Source organism: Solanum verrucosum, unplaced genomic scaffold (genome assembly GCF_900185275.1).
Source record: "Solanum verrucosum unplaced genomic scaffold, falcon-dt-bn FXZP01000205.1, whole genome shotgun sequence".
NCBI classification, from domain to species: Eukaryota; Viridiplantae; Streptophyta; class Magnoliopsida; order Solanales; family Solanaceae; genus Solanum; species Solanum verrucosum.
In genome coordinates this window covers 996,588-1,017,576 of record NW_026019950.1, presented here as the reverse complement: position 1 = coordinate 1,017,576, position 20,989 = coordinate 996,588, and the positions used below count along the sequence as shown (strand labels likewise).

General features: G+C 32.9%; 3 protein-coding genes across 3 annotated transcripts; 2 read left to right on the top strand and 1 right to left on the bottom strand.

Annotated features, from left to right (window-relative positions):
- Nucleotides 1-7,421: 7,421 nt before the first annotated feature.
- On the top strand, nt 7,422-12,891 carry LOC125813864 (uncharacterized). The gene is made up of 6 exons (XM_049493335.1): nt 7,422-7,494; nt 7,661-8,356; nt 9,032-10,602; nt 11,151-11,327; nt 11,465-11,636; nt 11,768-12,891. The coding sequence occupies exons 2-6, from the start codon at nt 7,693-7,695 to the stop codon at nt 12,706-12,708; spliced, it is 3,525 nt and encodes a 1,174-aa protein (XP_049349292.1). The 5' UTR covers nt 7,422-7,494; nt 7,661-7,692; the 3' UTR covers nt 12,709-12,891.
- Nucleotides 12,892-14,647: 1,756 nt separating this feature from the next.
- On the top strand, nt 14,648-16,168 carry LOC125813878 (peroxidase 5-like). The gene is made up of 4 exons (XM_049493356.1): nt 14,648-14,894; nt 14,970-15,161; nt 15,326-15,488; nt 15,565-16,168. The coding sequence occupies exons 1-4, from the start codon at nt 14,685-14,687 to the stop codon at nt 15,975-15,977; spliced, it is 978 nt and encodes a 325-aa protein (XP_049349313.1). The 5' UTR covers nt 14,648-14,684; the 3' UTR covers nt 15,978-16,168.
- Nucleotides 16,169-16,239: 71 nt separating this feature from the next.
- Nucleotides 16,240-18,126, bottom strand: LOC125813882 (nascent polypeptide-associated complex subunit alpha-like protein 2). The gene is made up of 3 exons (XM_049493360.1): nt 17,914-18,126; nt 16,855-16,967; nt 16,240-16,764 (listed from the first exon to the last, which is right to left on the bottom strand). The coding sequence occupies exons 1-3, from the start codon at nt 18,065-18,067 to the stop codon at nt 16,417-16,419; spliced, it is 615 nt and encodes a 204-aa protein (XP_049349317.1). The 5' UTR covers nt 18,068-18,126; the 3' UTR covers nt 16,240-16,416.
- Between the last annotated feature and the right edge of the window lie 2,863 nt (nt 18,127-20,989).

Sequence of the window (20,989 nt, the reverse complement as noted above, 5' to 3'; positions counted from 1 at the left end):
ATGAATGATTCAATGTATTGACTAATCGTTGACGTCCAAAGCTTATCACAAACTTCCCAAATAGAATCTTATATGACTAGTCCCTTCAGAGTCTTAAAAAAACACTAATAATATTAGAAATTAGTGCTGTTCATCAAATACCAATAATTACGGTGAAATGACGTCCATAATAATATGCCACTATATTGGATCATTCACGGCATCTAGCTGTGATTGCACCTTTCTAAATTTATTTGGAAACTTAATTGGATTTTTCTATTTTTCATTTTGCATTGCACTATATATACATAATATAAAAGAGTTTAGTAAGTGCCACCAACACAAATAAATGAAATTGAAGTCTGCAAGACTACTAATCAGATTATCAACTTCAACCTTCTTACATTATGTTTGTATGATTGTTAAGTCTTGTTTATATCGTATTATATTGTGTTATATTGTATTGTATTATTTTAATGAATACAATATTTGGATAGATTATATTGTTCTCCGTCATTACATAATGTCACACATTCAGTAAATTTGAGTGATAAACCTACAAGAAAAGTAGGATACAAGGTAGTATTATTATGAAAATGAGGGGTCAAAGAGAAAAATAATAATATTTAGATAACGATGCGATTATAGTATCGATCGTTACATACGTTACTTAATGATGAATTAAATAAATATATAATACAATAAAATTAAAGTAATAATCAAAATAAACATTATATTTAAACTAATTATATAATATAATACGACGGCTAATAACCCTCCAAACAAGGTGTAATTGAAGAAAGTTGTTTACCTAATGAGAAGTTTATGTCTATTGATTTCAAGTATATTAATCATAATTTGTTACATTCATGCATGCATTTAATTGTCAAGGGGAGCCACAGCCCGTGTTCCTCCTTCCATATCTCTTTAAAAATAAGTGCATATATGTGTATTGATGTTATTGGGTCTAGCGGTGTACAAGTCAAACCGTAAAGTCAAATCGAATCAACGAATCAAATCAAACAAAAAAAAACCGACTTGTGGTTTGGTTTGGTTGGTTTGGCGGTTGAAAAAAAAAAACCGGCCACTCTTGGTTAATTGGTTTGGTATTAAATGAAAAAAAGTCAAACCGAACCCAAACCAAACCGACATAATATATATATATATATATATATATATAATTTTATTTTATTTATAGATAAAAAAAATATCATTTATGATCTACTTTGTTAATATAGTTTTCAGTGTTTATATATTTTATTTCAAATTTGGGCTTGTAAAATTTTGTAAATATTATATATATAATTTTATTTTATTTATAGATAAAAATATTATTTATAATCTACTTTGTTAATATATTTTTAGTCAGTTTATAGCTTTCAATGTTTATATATTTTATTTCAAATTTGGGATTGTAAAATTTTGTAAATAATATTATTTTATTTTATTTATAGATAAAAATGTTATTTATAATCTACTTTGTTAATATATTTTTAGTTAGTTTATAGCTTTCAATGTTTATATATTTTATTTCAAATTTGGGATTGTAAAATTTTGTAAATATTATATATATAATTTTATTTTATTTATAGATAAAAAATATTATTTATAATCTACTTTGTTAATATATTTTTAGTTAGTTTATAGTTTTTAATGTTTATATATTTTATTTCAAATTTGGGCTTGTAAAATTTTGTAAATATTATATATATAATTTTATTTTATTTATAGATAAAAAAATATTACTTATAATCTACTTTGTTAATATATTTTTAGTTAGTTTATAGCTTTCAATGTTTATATATTTTATTTTAAATTTGGGCTTGTAAAATTTTGTAAATATTATATATATAATTTTATTTTATTTATAGATAAAAAATATATTATTTATAATGTACTCTGTTAATATATTTTTCGTTAGTTTATAGTTTTTAATGTTTGTATATTTTATTTCAAATTTGGGCTTGTAAAATTTTGTAATATTATATATATAATTTTATTTTATTTATAGATAAAAAAATATTACTTATAATCTACTTTGTTAATATATTTTTAGTTAGTTTATAGTTTTCAATGTTTATATATTTTATTTCAAATTTGGGCTTGCAAAATTTGTAAATATTTTATTTTGTATTAAGATCAGAAGTTACAATTATATTGTTATAGTTTTTCAAATTCGAAGTTAACAATTTGTTTTGTAAACATTTTGTTTTGTATTCAGTTTGATTGTATCCTTTAATCTTATTAATTTAACATAATGAACATTGATATTTCAAAAAAAATAAATTGTACTCATGTGAATTTTACCGTCTTTACGAAAATTTCTATTCATTTAACATTTCTTAAGTTTAGCTTATCACACAGGTAGGTGAAAATATATTTGATCTCTTTTTCAAACACCGTTAAGTTGTAAAAAACCAAAAAAAAAAACGAAAGAACCAACTAAAACAGAAACTGAAAAAACTGACTTTGCGTGGTTTGATTTGGTATTTAGATTTAATAAACCGACATAATTGATTTAGATTTTTTTAATGAAAAACCAAACCAAACTGACATATGTACACCCCTAATTGGGTCAATTGATTTTGTAACACTTTATGAATTTACTTTTAATTTTATAATTTCTTTTATAGGAGTATTATTTTTATTTCCACACGTAAGATATCTAAAAATAAAACATGAAAGATCATTTCTTTATTCAAATTGTGAAAAGCTATACATTCACCAATTCTCTAGCTCTCTCGAGAGTTATATATATTACACTCACTATTAGAAATAGAGATTTTTTCATCGCGAGTTAATGATAAATTTTGCGTTATAAAATATAATTTTCTCACTCATTTCCATCGAACCAGCTCAGTGGAAAAAACACATGGTGGAAAACATACTCTCATTAAAATACTAAGATGCTTTCTATTTTTTTCATTGTTTTTTTTTTCCACTGATTCAACCAAATATCTATAAAAATAACCACATAATATTTTTCACTAAGAAAATAGTGATTTTTTAATAATAGTGAAAAATTATTAGTACCTCTTCAAGTGAAAGTGATACTTCATATTCCCCGTCCATATTCTTATTGTTTTTCCTTACCTTTTACAATTGAGCTTGAAGTATCAAATCTTACATTTGTGGGAATATTTGGAGTCCCCTGTTGCATTTTAACTAAGTATTTTTTTATCTTTTCTATATTCTTCTTCTTCTTTTCTTTAAAAATATATTTCTTCAAATCTATTAATTACAATTAATAGTTGTAATTAGGGGTGACCAATTCAGCCAAAACTCTATTTGATTCACCCAATCCATTCAGATATCATTACCAAATGAAATCAACTCTGTATCATTAAATTATCTATGCATGTAAACCTTGTAACTCAAAAAATTAAATCTGATATAATTACAACTAAATCAAATTGAAATTATAGTGTTAACTTAATGTTTGATAAAATATAACTTAGGAATATCTCTTAATTTATCGCTGATGTTTCATGCATACAAGTTACAACGGCATACAATTGTGTATATCACTATATATTGTGTGTATGCCATAGTATATTACTATATATCATATGTATATCACGTGTATATATTATGTAAACATAAAATACAGTGATATACAAGTTATATATGGAGAGAAGAAATATTGAAGCCATGGGAGAGAACTTCGAAGGACAAAAAACTATTAAGAAAAAAACAACCATATTCTTTTGACGTTTTCATCTTCATTTTTTTGCATTTCTTTTTCTTCTTGTTGTTACTGAATTAGTTGTGAAAATGTGTAGTTTTTTTAAATAATGATTTTTTTTATGACAAATCGTCAAAAGTTATTCAAACAATCTAAAATTGATATTAATTAACCATTCAGACAAATATTTTACACACTCGAAGAGATGTATTTAAACATTCTCGAGTTGCTTAGTTAAAACAATAAAAAATTATTTAAATATTTCTGGCACCACTAATTAGCCTGACTTTAGTCCAACTTGCCCCTTTCTTTCCCGATAGGAGATTTCTATTTTGATTTGTTTTCAATTTATAAGTATTTTCAAGAATAATACCTCCAAGATAGTTTTGTATCGGGTAATTTATAGAAATCTCACTAGTTTAGGAGATAATTATTTAAACATATGTTAGTTTCATAATACATGGATCTCGAGATACATATAGTCAAAATTAGGTATAATTTGTTCTAGATACACTATATCCAAGTCGATTCACATATATCTAGAATAAATAGACAAATCTCGCATGTCTCCCTTCACACCAGATACATATATATAGTGTGTGTATCTAGTGTAATTCACATGTATCTAGGATGCATAGAAAAATCTCACTTGTGTTTCTCCCATCTCATTCACCATTTTTATATCTCATTGTATACGTACATCAGATACATATATATCTTGTGTATCTAGTATAATTCACATGTATCTTACTTGAAATATAGTACAAAATTATTAAATAGTGAAATAAAATATAATTATTTCAAACTTTAGGAAAAATTTATGATAGAAATAGGGGATATTTGTGCAATTAAATAGCTTCTCTAGTTCGAGCTGTATTTAGCATTTTTAGAGACTCACAACTTAATGTAGTGATGTTTATAATTTTAGCCACAATTTTTAGTATTCGGTTACTGTTCAAACATAAGAATATTGCTAACAATGTTAGATGTCTGCTAGAATTTAGACGACTCAATTAATTAGTATATCAGTTAGTTAGAACTTCCACGCAACAATAAAAATAACTCTTAGCGGCAATAAATATATGCATTAACAAAGAGTATTAAAGTCTTTATTGAGATTAGTTAATTGTTATTGAGTCTAATGGCACTATAAGCTTTAGGAACATTTGATCTAATAATATGTACATTAACAAATTAAAGAGGGCTATTGCCTTTCTCGACATTAGTTAGTTTTCATTATATCTAGTGTTGTTATAAACTTTAGAAATATTTACAGAAAGTATTAATTGCATCTAATAAACATATTTAGCAACAATTAAACATTACTATTACTTAATTGTCATTAAAAATTATTTTTGATATAGTGTCACTTGACTTATCGTATAATGTGTTTTTTTGTTCTAGGTGTTGTTTACAATTGTTGAAGCCTTAAAAAATACATAACGAAGTCGTAAGCCCTATAAGTTTACACATTCAACAACAAAGGCACCAAGAAAACAACAACAACAAAGACATAGAAAAACAAAAAGAGAGAATATATAAAAATTCTTATAATCTATCCACATTTTTATAGTAATATTTATACTCAAGTTATAAGATGTTGTTATTATGATAAGGCCAAATGGTCGGGTGAACCCTTGTAATTGTGTCGAATTGTAAACTGGACCTTTCTACTTGTAACTTTATCAAGTGAACCCTTGAACTCAACAAAACACAGTATATTAAACCCTTTTTTCATTTGAGCACGGTGCGTGTAATACAACCAAATTACACTTGAAATCCATATCATTTTTAATGACACGTCAAGCATAAAAAGATAAATTATATTAAAAAGAAGTTATTCTTTTTCCTCTTTGAGGTCACCCAGCCGCCGCCCCTTACTCCAAATCCAAACCCACCTCCCACCCTTTTCCATCTTCCTTACCCAGGAACTCTGAAGCACAAAAATTCACCAGTAGTGATAGCTTGAGAATTGTTCCCATTTGACAAATTTCTAGAAAAGATAAATTCTCCTCTTCAACCCAAGCTACGAGTCTAATATCAAGTCAAATTTCTCAATTCTGTCCGTCAGTCCTTTGATTTGAGCTTTCAATTTTAGAGAGAAGTTTTCAATTTGAATCTTCAAATTAAAATCTCAAATCATGTAGCCCGTTTTTTATTTGAAGACAAATAAAACAGAACAAAGAATCATTCAAACAAAAAATGAATTTAAGCATTTGTTTCTTTTTTATTTCAGATAACCCATTTCTAATTTGAGCTTTCAATGAGAGTAATTGTCTTCTTCTTTTCAATTAGTATGTTTGTTGTGGGATGTTTGAAGGATGAGTACTTTCTTTCCAAATGGAGTGAGATTACAAAAAGAATTGGTGAAAATTATGAACGGTGGTGACCTAAATTTTTTTCTTCAGAATAAGAGAAGAGGAAGGGGATATTTTGTTTTTCCCTTTCCTATTATTTTTCTGATTATATGTATAATTTTATTGAGAAGTATCCATTCACGCTCTTAACCCGCGTGTACCTCACACATTTTTCCAACTCAGCAATTTATTGTCACATAAGTTTGGTCAATGGTCAAAAGTATTTAAAATATTGTGTTTCATTGAGTTTATTTAAGTACTTACTTGATAAAGTCATAAGTAAAAGGGTTCAGTTTACAATCTGATACAAGTACAAGGGTCTACCAGACCATTTGGCCTTATAATAACATGTAAAAAGGACTTCACCCTCCTATTAATTTGTTTATTTATGAACTAAAAATTAGCCAAGAAAATATCAACAATATGGGCACGTTCCCTTTATTTTGTCGTACGTATAACTAATTAATTTTGGTTCTTTCTTTCTTTATTCTCTACTCATTCAATCTCTTGACTTCTTTTTTGTTTTTCTTCAAGTAGTACACCTTTTGCTCACCAAAGTAAATCCATTTGAAAAATCGTAAAATAACAATAAAAAATTAATAAAAATTAAATCAATTGCAAATTACCATATTTATTGAGTAAATGGTAAGTAATATTTAGTCCCTCGGGGAAATAATAATAATTTTGGACCTTTAAATATTGATAAATTCTTACTGTGGTTCTTTTGATGTATATACATTCCATTTAACAGATTTTAATTCCTTTTATATAGAAAGTATATTATGTTTGAATTAGTTTTGAAGTTATATTACCGTCAAATATATAAAGTAATAACTAATAACACAAATTTATCATAATATATGAATAATTAAGCAGTCAAATAGTTATTAACCATCTAAAAATTGTGAATATTAGTGATTCATTACTAAAAAGATAAAAAATCCACATTTCAATTAATTAAGGCACTAAAAAGTACAATTTTTTTCATCTCATAATAAGTATCACTTTAATTCATTTCACGCTCATTAGGAAAAATAATAAACATAAAATATAGTTTACTAAGTCAATTCTATTACCTTTTTTTTCTTTCTCAATGTTAATTACTTATTCTCTAAATTATATTTTCAAAATTTAATACTATACATCTATTCTTATGAGGTATTACTATAAAATACTTATATTAATTATTTTTTACGTATAAGATCGAATAAGTAAAAATGAACAGACGAAGATAATAATGAAGGCGTGGCCAATTAATTACATTAACTTCGGCTTCTTCGCCGGGTGTAGAATAGATGTTTAGGGCAAGATGGTAATTTTGAAAGTAAACGAAATCAACAAAAGATGAGTATCGAAAACAGAATAAGCCAAATTCCAGCACTATAATTTGGGAAGACGAAAGAGCAAGAAAACCAAGAGAGAAGAGTCCCCGTTGCCTCTCTCAGTCTCCTTATGCCTTACTATTTCTACTAGGTATCTTCTCTTTCTTTTCTCTTCAATTCATTCTGTAATCTCTCTATTTTCGATTTCTGATTCCTGTTTTTGTGGTCAAAAAGATTGAACTTTTACCTGTTCTTGATACTGTTGTTTGTTGTTCAGAATTGTTTAGACTAATCAAAGCTTTTTGGGTTTTGATCAGTGGATTGAAATATTGTTTTGACTCACTCAAAGATGATGGGTTTAGGGTCTTTCGGTACTGGGGGTTCGTCATCATCCTTCTCCAATTTATCACCTTTAGCTCCACCTTTTACTGTTGATCGGTCCAATTCCAAACCCGGTTCAACCCAATTGTTGAATTTCAGTGATTCATCTTATACTGGTACAGTACCATTTGGACAGTCATGGCAGTATGCTGCTGCTGACCCATCACCCACTGGATACAATTTTTTCCCTTCAGTTACTGATTCTGTGCCCACAACTTGTAATATGCCTTTATCACCTGAGTTTTCCCCTGCTGATTCAGTTGAACCCGGTAGTCACTTTTGGTCAACTTCAAACCCAACTGTTCATGCTTCGACTGACACGTATTCGTTTGGCCGTGAGGGATATTATGCCCCTTATGTGCCTTCCATAGTGAGCAATGAACACCCATCGGCGGCGGCGTTCAATGAACCTTCGCTTGATGTTTTGCCTAATTCTGGTAGTATTCATGTTGATGCATCCTCGCAAGTTGATTATACCCAGAGCTTGTCTGGTTTGGAATACCCGCATTGGAGTTTTTTTAGTAAAGTGGCTGATGGGAAGCAAGATGAGAGGAATGGAGTTAATGGAAGTTTTTCCTTGGGGAATGTTAATGCTGGTGCTTCATATGGTTACAGGAATTGCATGTCTCAAGGTAATTTCCTTTTGTTCTTATCTGTAGGTAGCCTCATTGTTCCAATTGCAATGTATTCCTCATACGATTGAACATTGATGTGAATGTATATCTTCTCGCATTTTTCAGCTTTAGAATTTCAGCATTCTTATTGTTCATATATGTTCCATACCATGATTTGTTTTGAATATATTACTAAGCTGTACAGGTCTTTGGTTTATCTGTGTCAATTTGCTTTCTGAGTGTATCTAACTTTTGTTTTCATTTAGGATGTCAAATTTGACTTGTATGGGTTTAACCATTCAATGTCTTATGCTTGTTGTTGGTAATAATCTTTTAATTGCTTTTCACTACCGAAGTACTGTTGTAGTTTATTTTTCTTCCAAAAAAAGAAAGAAATCTAATTCTGTTGATGAGTATTATTATACTATTCCTGACCTGAAAATTTTCCTCGATTACCAAATCCATTTCAACTTCTTATGTCAATGACAAATTATTCATATCACGGAGTTAAAGTCTTTTACTTCTACGTGTCTGATTCATGCGATTTTATCTCTATGTGTGGTGAGGGTTGCTTTATGCGTGTAACTAGTTCAAACTTGGAGCTTAAACGAAGTATCTGTCATTTTTCTAATTGTCTAAACTTGTTACAATAACGCAATCAGATTGAGGCTTTTGATGTCTGTCATTTTGTAGGTAATTCACTTGAAGGTGTGAACATAGCTAGAGAAGATTCTGGTGCTGGAAATTTTATTGATGGAGTATATACTGGGCCTTCAAGTATGGGACATATGGATGCCAAATCATATCTCACTCAAGAACCAATCTACCAGTCTCTTAACTCAGAAACAGCTATGGGTTCAATTCTCCCCGTGTCTTGCCAAGTGGGTCTTTCTTTAGGGTCTTCTAATAATTACTTGAACTATGAAAACCCTTTTACTCCACATGAGAGATTCTTCCAACCCCTTGATTCTTGTCCCCGTGATACTACATCCACATCAAAATCTTCTCCTGTAGTGGTTATCAGACCAGCACCTTCTGGAAGTCGTTTCTTCGCACCAAAGATAGACTTGCACAAAGATGTGGATATTTGCAAAACTGGAGCTACAAACAGTGAGAAATCAGATGTCTGTGATCTGTTAAAGAGTCAGGAAACTCGGCTACCAATAGATTCTCCGATTAAAGAGTTTTCCTTGGGCTCAAGCACACCGCCGGACTTTGACAAGATCAAAAACATTTTTTTTGCATCGTCGTCAGTTAACAATCTGTGCTCGACCCGTCCTTGTAGCAGCAATAGCATAGAGATTGCAGTTAAAGAAAGATCTGGATCTCAAGCTCCTTGCGCTAGTGCACCACCTGTGACTTTTGCTGAGAAATGTTCAGATGCTCTAGATCTTCATAACCCAAATGTAGATTCACCCTGCTGGAAAGGTGCTCCTGCTTTTCGTATTTCTCTCGGCGACTCTGTTGAAGCTCCAATCCCGTGCCTCTTCACAAGCAAAGTAGAATTCGCTGATTTTAGTCAAAGCAATCCTTTATTTCCTCCAGCAGAATATTCAGGGAAAACTTCCTTAAAGAAACTTGGCGAGGAAAATCTGCATAACCATAATGTATATGCTGGAAATGGTCTGTCTGTTCCTTCGGTAGGCACTGGTACTAATAACTACACCACAAAAGAACTCAGGACCATTGATGTCACAAAAGAAACATTTGTGCCTATGGATCTGTCCAGCAATGGTGGGATACCTAAATTTTCTGAAGATCTGAATAAGCCTAGCAAAGGATATAGTCTACCTCAGTACTCTGAAAATGATTGTCAACTACAATATTCCTGGGGCAAGCACCTTAGTGTTGATGATCACCAATATGGACCCAAAAAGCATAATTTGCCTGAAGGTTATATGCATACTGGTTTGAACCTCAATGACACATTAGAGGGTGGAGTAGTTGCACTAGATGCTGCAGAAAATGTTTTACGTTCACCAGCTTCTCAAGAAGATGCCAAGCAGGCCCAACCATATCAAATGGGATCAAGTCCAAAGCTGGATGTTCAAACACTTGTGCATGCAATTCATAACCTTTCGGAACTACTTAAATCTCAATGCTTGGCTAATGCATGTCTACTGGAGGTTCAAGACTATGACACCCTTAAGAGTGCAATTACCAATCTGGGTGCATGTACTGCTAAGAAGATTGAAACAAAAGATACAATGGTTTCCCAGCATGACACTTTCGAAAAGTTCGAAGAATCTCACCGCTCTTTTATGGTATGTTTTTAGGAGAGAGCAAACTAGTTAATTTTGTTTTTTAGGTATGGCCAATGTGTTCAAATTGTGGAAGCAGTTGCAGTATTACCATTACCAGTGTGGAATTAAATCCCTCCTTCCAGACCTTAATACTAGAATGGGATATCGTATGTCCATGAAGTATTTGTTTAAATAAGAGAACCTCAATCATTAGGGTACCCTTTTGACTATTAACTGGGTCAGTCCGTTTTTTGTCTGACCTTTGAATACTTTTATCATGCATTTCTGTTTCGTATGCAAGAGTATGAATCTAAGTTTTAGTATGTCATTTTTCTTATCGAATTTACAGGATTTGTGTCAGCTTTCTGACTTTTGATTGTTGTGCATCTTTGGCCTTTGACTGGGTCAGTCCTGTTTATCTTATTGAACTTTGGGTATTTTCATTATGTGCCCTTCTGTTTTATGTGCGAATGATTGGTTCGAAGTTTTAAGTTCTTTATTTGTGCATCGACTTGACAGGCCATGTTTGTTAGCATAATTTTGTAGATAACTGTAATTTTCTCCTCCAGGGCACTGAGACAGGCCACCCTCAGTTTATGGAAGAAGTTGCTTGGGATTCTTGTGGCCTCGATAATCAGCCCACGCCTGAAGATAAGAGCAAGAACAATGGTAAGAAAACTGAGAATTCACCCCTTCTAACTCCTGCAGATGACTTGGGGGATTCAAATGAAGAACAAGTGGTCCAGGTATGCTCTATGTGTAAGTTGTGAAATTATCATTTAAATTTTGGTCTTGTAAATTCAATGTTGAAAATGAGACTTTGAAGGAGTTCCAACCATCCAGAGTTCTATGTTATTGGCCTACTAATATGGCAGGCTTGCAGGCTATAAAGAAAGTCCTCAATGAGAACTTTCTCTCTGATGAAGGAATGCATCCCCAAGCCCTTCTTTTCAAGAATTTATGGCTTGAAGCTGAAGCAAAGTTATGTTCTTTAAGCTATAAATCTCGTTTTGACCGTATGAAGATTGAAATGGAGAAGCATAGATTCAGCCAAGGTAAAGTTAAAAGCTGTTTATTTTGGTATCTGTGCTGTGATTCTGTCGCAGTTGTGGTCTTTATTCTGTTTCAGACATTTCAGTAGATGTGGCTGTTGCCAATAAGATTTTGTACTTCAAATTTTCTCCAGACTTAAACCTGAATTCCTCAGTGGCACCTGAAGCTGAAAATGACTCAGCGTCAAAGATTACCACTCAGAGTACCTCTACTTCAAGCAAAAGTGTCCACATTGACGATTCTGTAATGGAGAGATTCAATATTTTAAATAGAAGGGAAGAGAAGCTGAGTTCATCATTCATGAAAGAGGAAAATGATTCTGTTAAGGTTGGCAGTGATTCTGAGGATTCTGTCACAATGAGACTAAATATCCTAAGGAAACAGGGAAACAACTTCAGTTCATCATTCATGCAAGAGAAAAAAGCTTCTGATATAGTTTCCAGTGACACTGAGGATTCTGTTATGGAAAGATTCAACATCTTAAGACGACGGGAAGACAACTTGAAATCATCTTTCATGGGAGAGAAAAAGGATCAGGATGTGGTTGCCAATGATGCTGAGGATTCTGTTAAGGTGAGACTCAACATCTTAAGACAGCGGGAAGACAACTTGAATTCATCTTTCATGGAGGAGACAAAGGATCCAGATATGGTCACTAATGATGCTGAGGATTCTGTTATGGCAAGATTCAATGTATTAACACGCCGGGGAGAGAACCTGAATTCACCGTTTATGGAGGTTAAAAAAGATCTGGACATGGTTGCTGCTGGTTCTGCTGATATGGAGAATCATGGATTGATAAATGGAGAAGTATCAGGCGATCAGAGGGCAAATGTGGTCATAGAACCTTACTTTTATCATCACAGTATTAATTCCAGTGAAGGATATAACTCCTTTGGGTCTTACGCTGATGGTTCTGGATATGACTCCATGAAACAGTTTCTTCTCTCTGTCGCGGATGATCCAATTGTCCATTCAAATAGGAAGGCCAGACTGGGAAATCACCACTCATCAGGTTTGTATGATAATTCTTCATCAGATTGGGAGCATGTTGCCAAGGATGAGTATGTTTGACATCTGATGATATTTTGATGTTACTCTTTCCAGTCGACATATGAATACACTGTATATGTTGTAGAGTAGACGGAACACTACGTATTCCTATTCTCTGCTTGCTGATACTGCAATATCATTACTCGGTTGTGCTCATCGTTTTATTTCTTGCTTACCTGTGCAGTCATTACTATAGTACTTAAATTCTGCTCCCACTTGAGGAAAACATATGCAGAAAACACCCACTTAAGTTCAGGATCCTATATGCATGATTCATCTTTTTGTTTGTTTATTACACCTCTTTTGTCTAACATATGAAATTGATTTCAAATAATTTGCACAAAGTATTTTATTTAGAGGGCAAATATTTTTTATGTAGGAAAATTATATTTTACCTGTTTTGCTTACCTGCAACCTTATAAATACTACCAAACCAGTTGTCATGATTATATATTTATAAGCTGGGAAATAATTATTTGTGATTGAACAGCAATATATACATTAGTTTTTCTTTTATGGAACTATAATAGGGGGAGTTAACATACAAAGATTAAATAATATGCATAATACAACATATAATAAGCTGGATGTATTTTGTTCCGTATAAGTGTCTGATTACTTGTATGTGTTAATTACTATGCAATATATATAATTTTTGTTTATGACTTGATAAGGACACCTCACATAATGTGCAAGCTGGATCCTAATTGAATTAAATTACTAGCTTATTATTTACACGATAGAAACTACCGCGGATTTGAATTTATTTTTAATCCATTGCTAATTTGTAGTTAAATGAGATGAGTATGAGATTATTGTTATTTAACTACGAAATTGTGTCAGTCGCTAATTCTTTATTTTCTGGTAGTATAATTAGATGCATGTGATATTACCTTGTTTAAAATATTATTTCAACCATCAAATGCCGACATTTTACTCCAATAAATCTGCAAAATCTCAAGTCACGGGTCCAAGATATCATATTCATTCTTTGATTTAAGTTATATATATCATATATGCATGAACGGTGTAGTGAATTTTCTTTTATTCTAGCAATGAATATTAACTTGTGAATTGTGATAGTAAGTAAGATTATTATTTTTATCAAATTATCAACTAATGTTTATAAAATAAAATCGTGTAAATATATTTTTTACAATGCATCAAAGTCATACTCTTCTTTGTAAAACCCTCCGATTCATTTTTTTAAAAACTGGCGGCAAGTCTTTTGTAGTTAACGTAACTCAATGATTATATATTTGATTAAAGAAATATAATTAGAACTAATAGAAAATAAAAAGACCCACTTGCAAGCATAATCCACTACAATTAGCATAAATCTAGGGTTAAATCAATGTCTAACTACTACACTTTGTATTTTCATGCAAAAAAAGTCAACAAAATAGATTGGATGAGAAGTTTATTAAACCAAAAGAAAAAGAAAGACAGTAAAATGTATTTACGTGCAATTATAGTCAATCACTAACCAACTCCAGTTGTAACTAAACCTTCAAAAACATTGGGGCATCTTTGCTTACGTATATACTTCCTCCATCCACTTATACTCGTGCACTATATTAAAAATAAATGTTACTTGTCTAAATTAAAAAATCAAGAAATAATTTATCATTTACCATTTTATTAATATTCCCTCATTCTAGTTTAACTTGTCCACTATACTAAAAATAGTTGTTCATTAATACTTGTTCAGTTTATTTATTACTCTGAATGTGTCAAGTCAATACTGAACAAGTAAAAATAAATGGAAAAAGTACCTCTTGTGTGTGAGGTAAAACATGAATAAGTAAAAATGGACGGAGGAAGTATAAGTTACAGTTTATTGCCTTCCAACCATGCACTAAAATATTATAGATTAGCTATTGTATCAATACAAGTTAACATTGCATCCACTTGATATCCAGGGGCAGGCCCTATATATTGACATCTATTATTAATGATAAAGCTACTCAAGCTTTACCAAGAAAAATTAAGGGAAAATGAGTGCAAGAATATTGATTAGTGCACTAATATTCTTGGTTTTATGTGAGTGTATGATGTTAGAAGCACAACTTCAAGTGGGATTTTATGATAATTCATGTAGTATGGCTGAGTTCATTGTGAGACAAGAGGTTGCAAATGCCTTCTTTATAAATAAGGGAGTGGCTGCTGGCCTTGTCCGCATGCATTTCCATGATTGTTTCGTTAGAGTAAGTCGCATCATTTTTGCATAATCTATGTATTTTATCTGTTGTAACGGCTAACCTTGTTGGCATTGTGGATAGGGTTGTGATGGATCAGTGCTGATCGACTCGACTCCAACAAACTCAGCTGAGAAGGACTCACCAGCAAATAACCCGAGCCTTAGAGGTTTCGAAGTCATTGATAGTGCAAAGGCCAGGTTGGAATCTGTTTGTCAAGGAGTCGTTTCCTGTGCTGATATAGTCGCTTTTGCTGCTAGGGATAGTGTAGCGATAGTAAGTATACTACAATTTGTGATGCAAATTAAGATTTATTACCATAGTACTAGCCTCTCTACCTTCACGAGGTAAAGATAAGGTCTACATACACTCTATACACTTATGGGATTTCATGGAGTATGTTGTTATATTACTTACTTGCACACTTGAAATTACTGTAGACTGGAGGATTTGGCTATGAAGTTCCAGCTGGTAGAAGAGATGGCAGAATCTCACTAGCTTCTGAAACAAGAAGTTTGCCCTCTCCTATATTGAATGTTGACCAGCTCACCCAAAACTTCAAAAATATGGGACTCACCCAAGAAGAAATGGTTACTCTCTCTGGTAAGCAACAGTGTAGCACTTCGTTTTCAGTTCTATGCACTGACATGTTACTGAGTCTTTGATCTCTGATGTCTAGGAGCTCACACCATTGGTCGATCTCATTGCCTGGCCTTCAGTAACAGACTATACAGCTTCAACTCAACAACAAGCCAGGATCCCAGTCTTGATCCTTCCTATGCAGCCCAGTTGAAACAGCAATGTCCAGAAGGCAGCACGGATGCAAGTTTGGTGGTGCCAATGAACCCTGTAAGCCCAGCTATCACTGATGAATGTTACTACACCGATATTCTGGCCAACAGGGGCTTGTTTACATCCGATCAAACTCTTCTCACAAATCCAACTACAGCTATCCAAGTAATACAAAATGCTAGGTATCCATTCCTCTGGAAAAGTAAATTTGCTAGTGCAATGGTTAAAATGGGCCAAATTGGTGTCTTGACAGGCACAGCTGGAGAGATCCGAGCTAACTGTAGAGTCATCAATAGCTGAACAAAAATGTCATATATATCTCTGTATTCAAATAGAGGATTGCTCCTTTCAAGCTGGAACTTTCCACACTATCTTCTTCAACCAGTTAGTACTGGGAAATCGACTATGTATTGCTCTGCTGCCCTTTTATTATGTCCTTTATCACTGTCAGAAAATTGAATTTGCAAATACCTTCAATCATTGGATCTTAAGCTATTGTGCTGTTCAGGCAAAATGGAATTGCCAGATATCATGCTCAATATAAATTCAAAAACAATCAACATAATAAAGAAAGCCCTTCATTTCTTGATATTGGTCATTGAGGTTCTACAATGCACTACTACTCAATAGTGGTTCACCAATTAACAAGGGCAACAAAAATAGAATGAAAGCATAACTTCTTCCAAAATTCATCATAGAGCACGAATTGAAAGGTGAAACTTTAAAGAAAAAAAAAAACTTAAGTGGTCAGCTCCATGATTGCACTGACTATGTCTCCATTGTGGGTCTTCAGAGCCTTGACTGCCTTCCCCCTAGACACTCCTGCTTGTGTCGAGACCAATTCAATGTCCCGAGGTTCAACACCAGTCTCATCGACCTCTTCTTCCTCATCTGCCTCTGCAGCAGCATTAGAGCCAGACACATCTGGCTTAGCCATAACAGATCCCATGTCTGGCATCCTAAACTGCTGAGCTGCTTGTGTCTGCAACTGAGAGCTCAAATCCTCAATCTTAGCCTCTCCAAATATGACATAAGTCTCAGAATTTGGGCTTTTGAAGACATCTGGCTTTGAGATGAAGAATAAAACCTGCAGTATTGTGATTCAAAATGGTTCGCATAAATCCTTATTCTTTTTTAAAAATATAAAATTCAATGAAGAATGATCAAGGTAATTTACATTTTTGGTCCTCTTAATAGTGACCCTGCTAACCCCTGTAACAGGTTTCATGCCAAGCTTCAACATGGCTTTCCTACTCTTCTTCTCACTTCTGCTTTGCTTAGAATTGCCACCTGCATCATTTTCCACACATATTCTTCTAAGAATTATATTGCCAAGAATAATACAGTGTGGCATGTTATCTCACCCGCCATACAACCATGTAAGGAAGTTAAACAGATCATGTAGAATTTTGTGCAAAAGCAAAACAAAATGGATCATCAAAACAAGCACAAAGAGATAAGTAGCAAGTCCAAAAACATCAATACTGGTCAGAACTGCACACCAGGAAATTTATTGCATGCAATAGCTAATAAGCTACACCAAACCAAAAGGCATAACATAATTTCATGCAATACTCAAAATCCTGGCAATCCATCCAATAACTACTCAGAGAGAAATGGATTAGCATAACATCATCCAATGTCAAAAACCTGGCAATCCAATAACATTTATTACGAATTACAAAAATGATGTCCAACAAGCTTTTGAAAACAGTCGCATTAAGCATTTAACTTATTACTATAAAAACAAACCCCAAATAGTTTCAATGCATTGAATTATCCACAAAGAGTTCAACTTGCAGGGAATTTTTAAGATAAACAAATTAAAACGCAACAAGTATTACAAGTTACAAAAATGATGAATAAAATCAATCACACGATTTAATCATTCCATAATTAGAAATGCACACTCGAACAAGTCAGTAAACTGTATTGGAATCCTTTTCTCCTTCTAACAAGCTTTTGAAAACAGTGGCTTTAAGCATTTAACTCATTACTACTAACCAAACAAACCCAAATAGTTTGAAAGCGTCATACTATCCACAAATGATTCAAATTGCAGGGAATCTTAAGCAATGCATAAGAAAAATAGCTCATCCAATCAAATAACCTTCAAAACGTCTTCTAAAAGGAATGCCGTCGAAATAGAATTCACTCACAAACCATATAAAAATCAGCACAGTTATAGGAAAGGCAACAAATGAATAAAAAGGGAATAGGGGAAGGCAAATAATACCTTGGGCACCATCCTCCTTGTCATCATCTTCGTCGTCTTCAGAATCGTCGGCGTCATCATCGTGGTCGTCTTCCTCTTTCACGTCCTCCACGATGGGCTCATCCTCCTGAATCTTCTTCTCGGCTTCGAGTTCTTCGATGACGGGACCTGGCATGGCTACTTGTGTGTGATGGAACCGCAGGGATTTTCGGTGCTTTGAGGATAAAATTCGTAAGCAGGAAGGAGTGAAACAAATGGTGAGGTTTTATCCTAGGGTTCCTCTGTAATGGGCTTCCGTAATTTAAGCCCAATACCATCATCAGCCCACTTATACCTTGTCTTTCATATCTTCCAATAATATTGCATAAGAGAATGATTATTATGAAATTCAACTCCCTTCTTTTAATCTTTAGGATAAAAAAACAAAAATATTTGTCAAGACGAAAATGTTTCAAGGACTGTGAATTAAATTAATTTTCTTTTTATTTTTGTAGTAACGATGTTAAAGTCAGATCTTTTTAAGCTCACTGAAATTCTACCATGACCATTATAATTTGAATAAAAATAATAATATTGCGAAGATTTCTTATATTTTATTCATCAATTTCATGTGTTGTCTTTAATCGATATAATGTGACAAATATAAGTCGCTCGTTCTTGGACGATTTGATACAGTTGTTTCTTTTTAGATATTTCAAGTTCTATATTTTCAATATTATGTTTCATAAAATGATATACTAGTACCATACCTAACTAAATTCAGTATGATTCACGATTCTGATTTATTCTGTTCTGTAAATTGGTTTCTTTCGGCTTGGATGTAAATAAACAATTTTAAGAGGTACATTTTTTTGGACAAAATAATAAATCTAATCATTTTCGTCTATTAGAAAGGACACTATGATTAATGATCTTGGATGAATTAATGAATTAGACTACCATCACTTCTGAATAAAATAAATATAGATAGAAAATTGAAAATGTCGATTTCTCATTTCAAAAACCTAACAAAGGTGGGAAAGCCGAAAAATAAGTAGACAAGAAGAAAACTCCTATTTCGAAGTAGTCTAGGGATTTAAGTTATTCACTTAACACTACCATATAATTGTATAAAGCTGGTAAATGGACGGATTGGAAGGATTAAAATGGTTTGAAATAGCCCTACTTGGGCTGTTTTCATTTAACAAAACCTGGAAATACTTGATTCAAGATAAAATTCGTTCTTGAGAAAGAACGGTGACTCATAGAAACCCAAGAAATTTATTAGTATTTCCTACAATTACTCTATCAAAAAAGAACTATAGCAACAAAAGAAATGCACAAAAGTAAATTTATTACAGCCAAACCAAAAATAAAAGCAGCAAGAAAAATGAGGATTCGGGCTCTTTCTCTTTCTTTTTGGTGCAAAAGGATACTTAACATTGAACACTTAACTGTTCGTTTGCCTCCAAAAAATATTCAAAACATACAAAAGGGACTAACAAAAGGTTTACTATACAGTAGTAGTAGACGACTTAATAACTATTGACATCATGCTTCGTAGTCCCAATTTTTCCAGTAAGTCAGCATGGCTATTTTTGCTAGAAGAAGGGTTAGTCAATCAAATACAATTATCCACAAAAAATTAATTCCCTCACCCCACCACACAACCAATGCACGCAAAATAAAAATAAGTAGGGTGAAGAGAACTTCCACTAGGCAGCTGAATCTGGCATATGTGTGTCTCCAGCCTCAATAGGCGAGATAGGAACAGCAGCAGCAGCAGGTACAAGAAAAGCAGGAACCCTTTCAGGGCTACAACCAGTATTAGCAGAAGGAGCATCAACAGCAGGTGCAGGTGCAGGTGCATGTGAAGAGGAGGCGGAATCAGGCTTAGATGCTACACTGTCCACCGTGGTAGATGCGGGGGTTGGGCCAGGCTCATAGGACACGGATGGACCAGCTAAATGTTGGGCTAGAATTTCTGAAACCTTATCAGGTAGAGCTTCTAGCGTTAGCAACATCTGCTTGAAATTATCTTCCATAGTCATTCTAATATCAGCAAGGTCCCTTACAATATTTGCCAACATCATCCTAATTTCAGCCAATTGCTCCCTATTCCGGTCTGCAATTGCGAAATGCATGCTCGTGGTCAGTTAATTGAAATGCAAGTTCATCTATTTCTCATTCTAAAAAACTTTCAAAACAGAGGCGCACTGAGCATTTAAATTGTTAAAACTACCAAAACAGAACAACAAATAGTTTCTATTAGGGCAGAACTTTCAAGGAATTAACAAGCGTGTAGCAGCAAAATAACTCATGCAACCAAAAACTTCAAGTCTTCAAATACCACATGATCTCTCTAAGCTAGTGTTTGACCATAAATTTTGAGAGTAGTTTCTGAAATTATCTTCAAAATATCTGTTTGACCATGAAATTTGATCTGAAATGTGACAGTTTTTGTAACTTCCCCTCACAAACTTCAATTTTTTTCCAAGTATAATGCATGTCCAAAAACAACTTCAAAAACTCATATCTTCACATTTCAACTTCAAAATCTAAATCCAAATCGAGCTAAAAGGAATGCCGTCGGAATAGATATTTCACGAAATGAGAGGTTTACCAACAGACCATATTTAAACCAGCATACATACTTAGGACAGTTCAAAATTTGAATAACAAAAAGCAGAATGAAGCTCTAAAAGGGATAAGGGAAGACAACGAGTACCTTCGGCGTCATCTTCCTTGCCATCGTCATCGTCAGAATCCTCGGCGTCATCACTTTCGTCGGAATCATCCATATCATCGTCGACTTCCACGATCCAGTCATCATCCTGAAGCTTCTTCTCGTTTTCGACGATAACACCTGGCATCGCTGCTTCTGAATGCGGGGAAGGGGAAGGGGTTTTCACTTTTTACAGTGTTTTGTGATTAAAAATTTGTACGCCGGAAGATATTTACTTTACCAAATGGTGGGTTTATTACCTTATGGTTCCTCCCTTTGGACTTGTCAACTATAGCCCAATTTCATCGGCCCAACTAATACATTGCTTCTTCTCTTTAATAAAATAATTGCATCACAAAATGAATTCTGAATCTAAATACGAATATGAGTGCA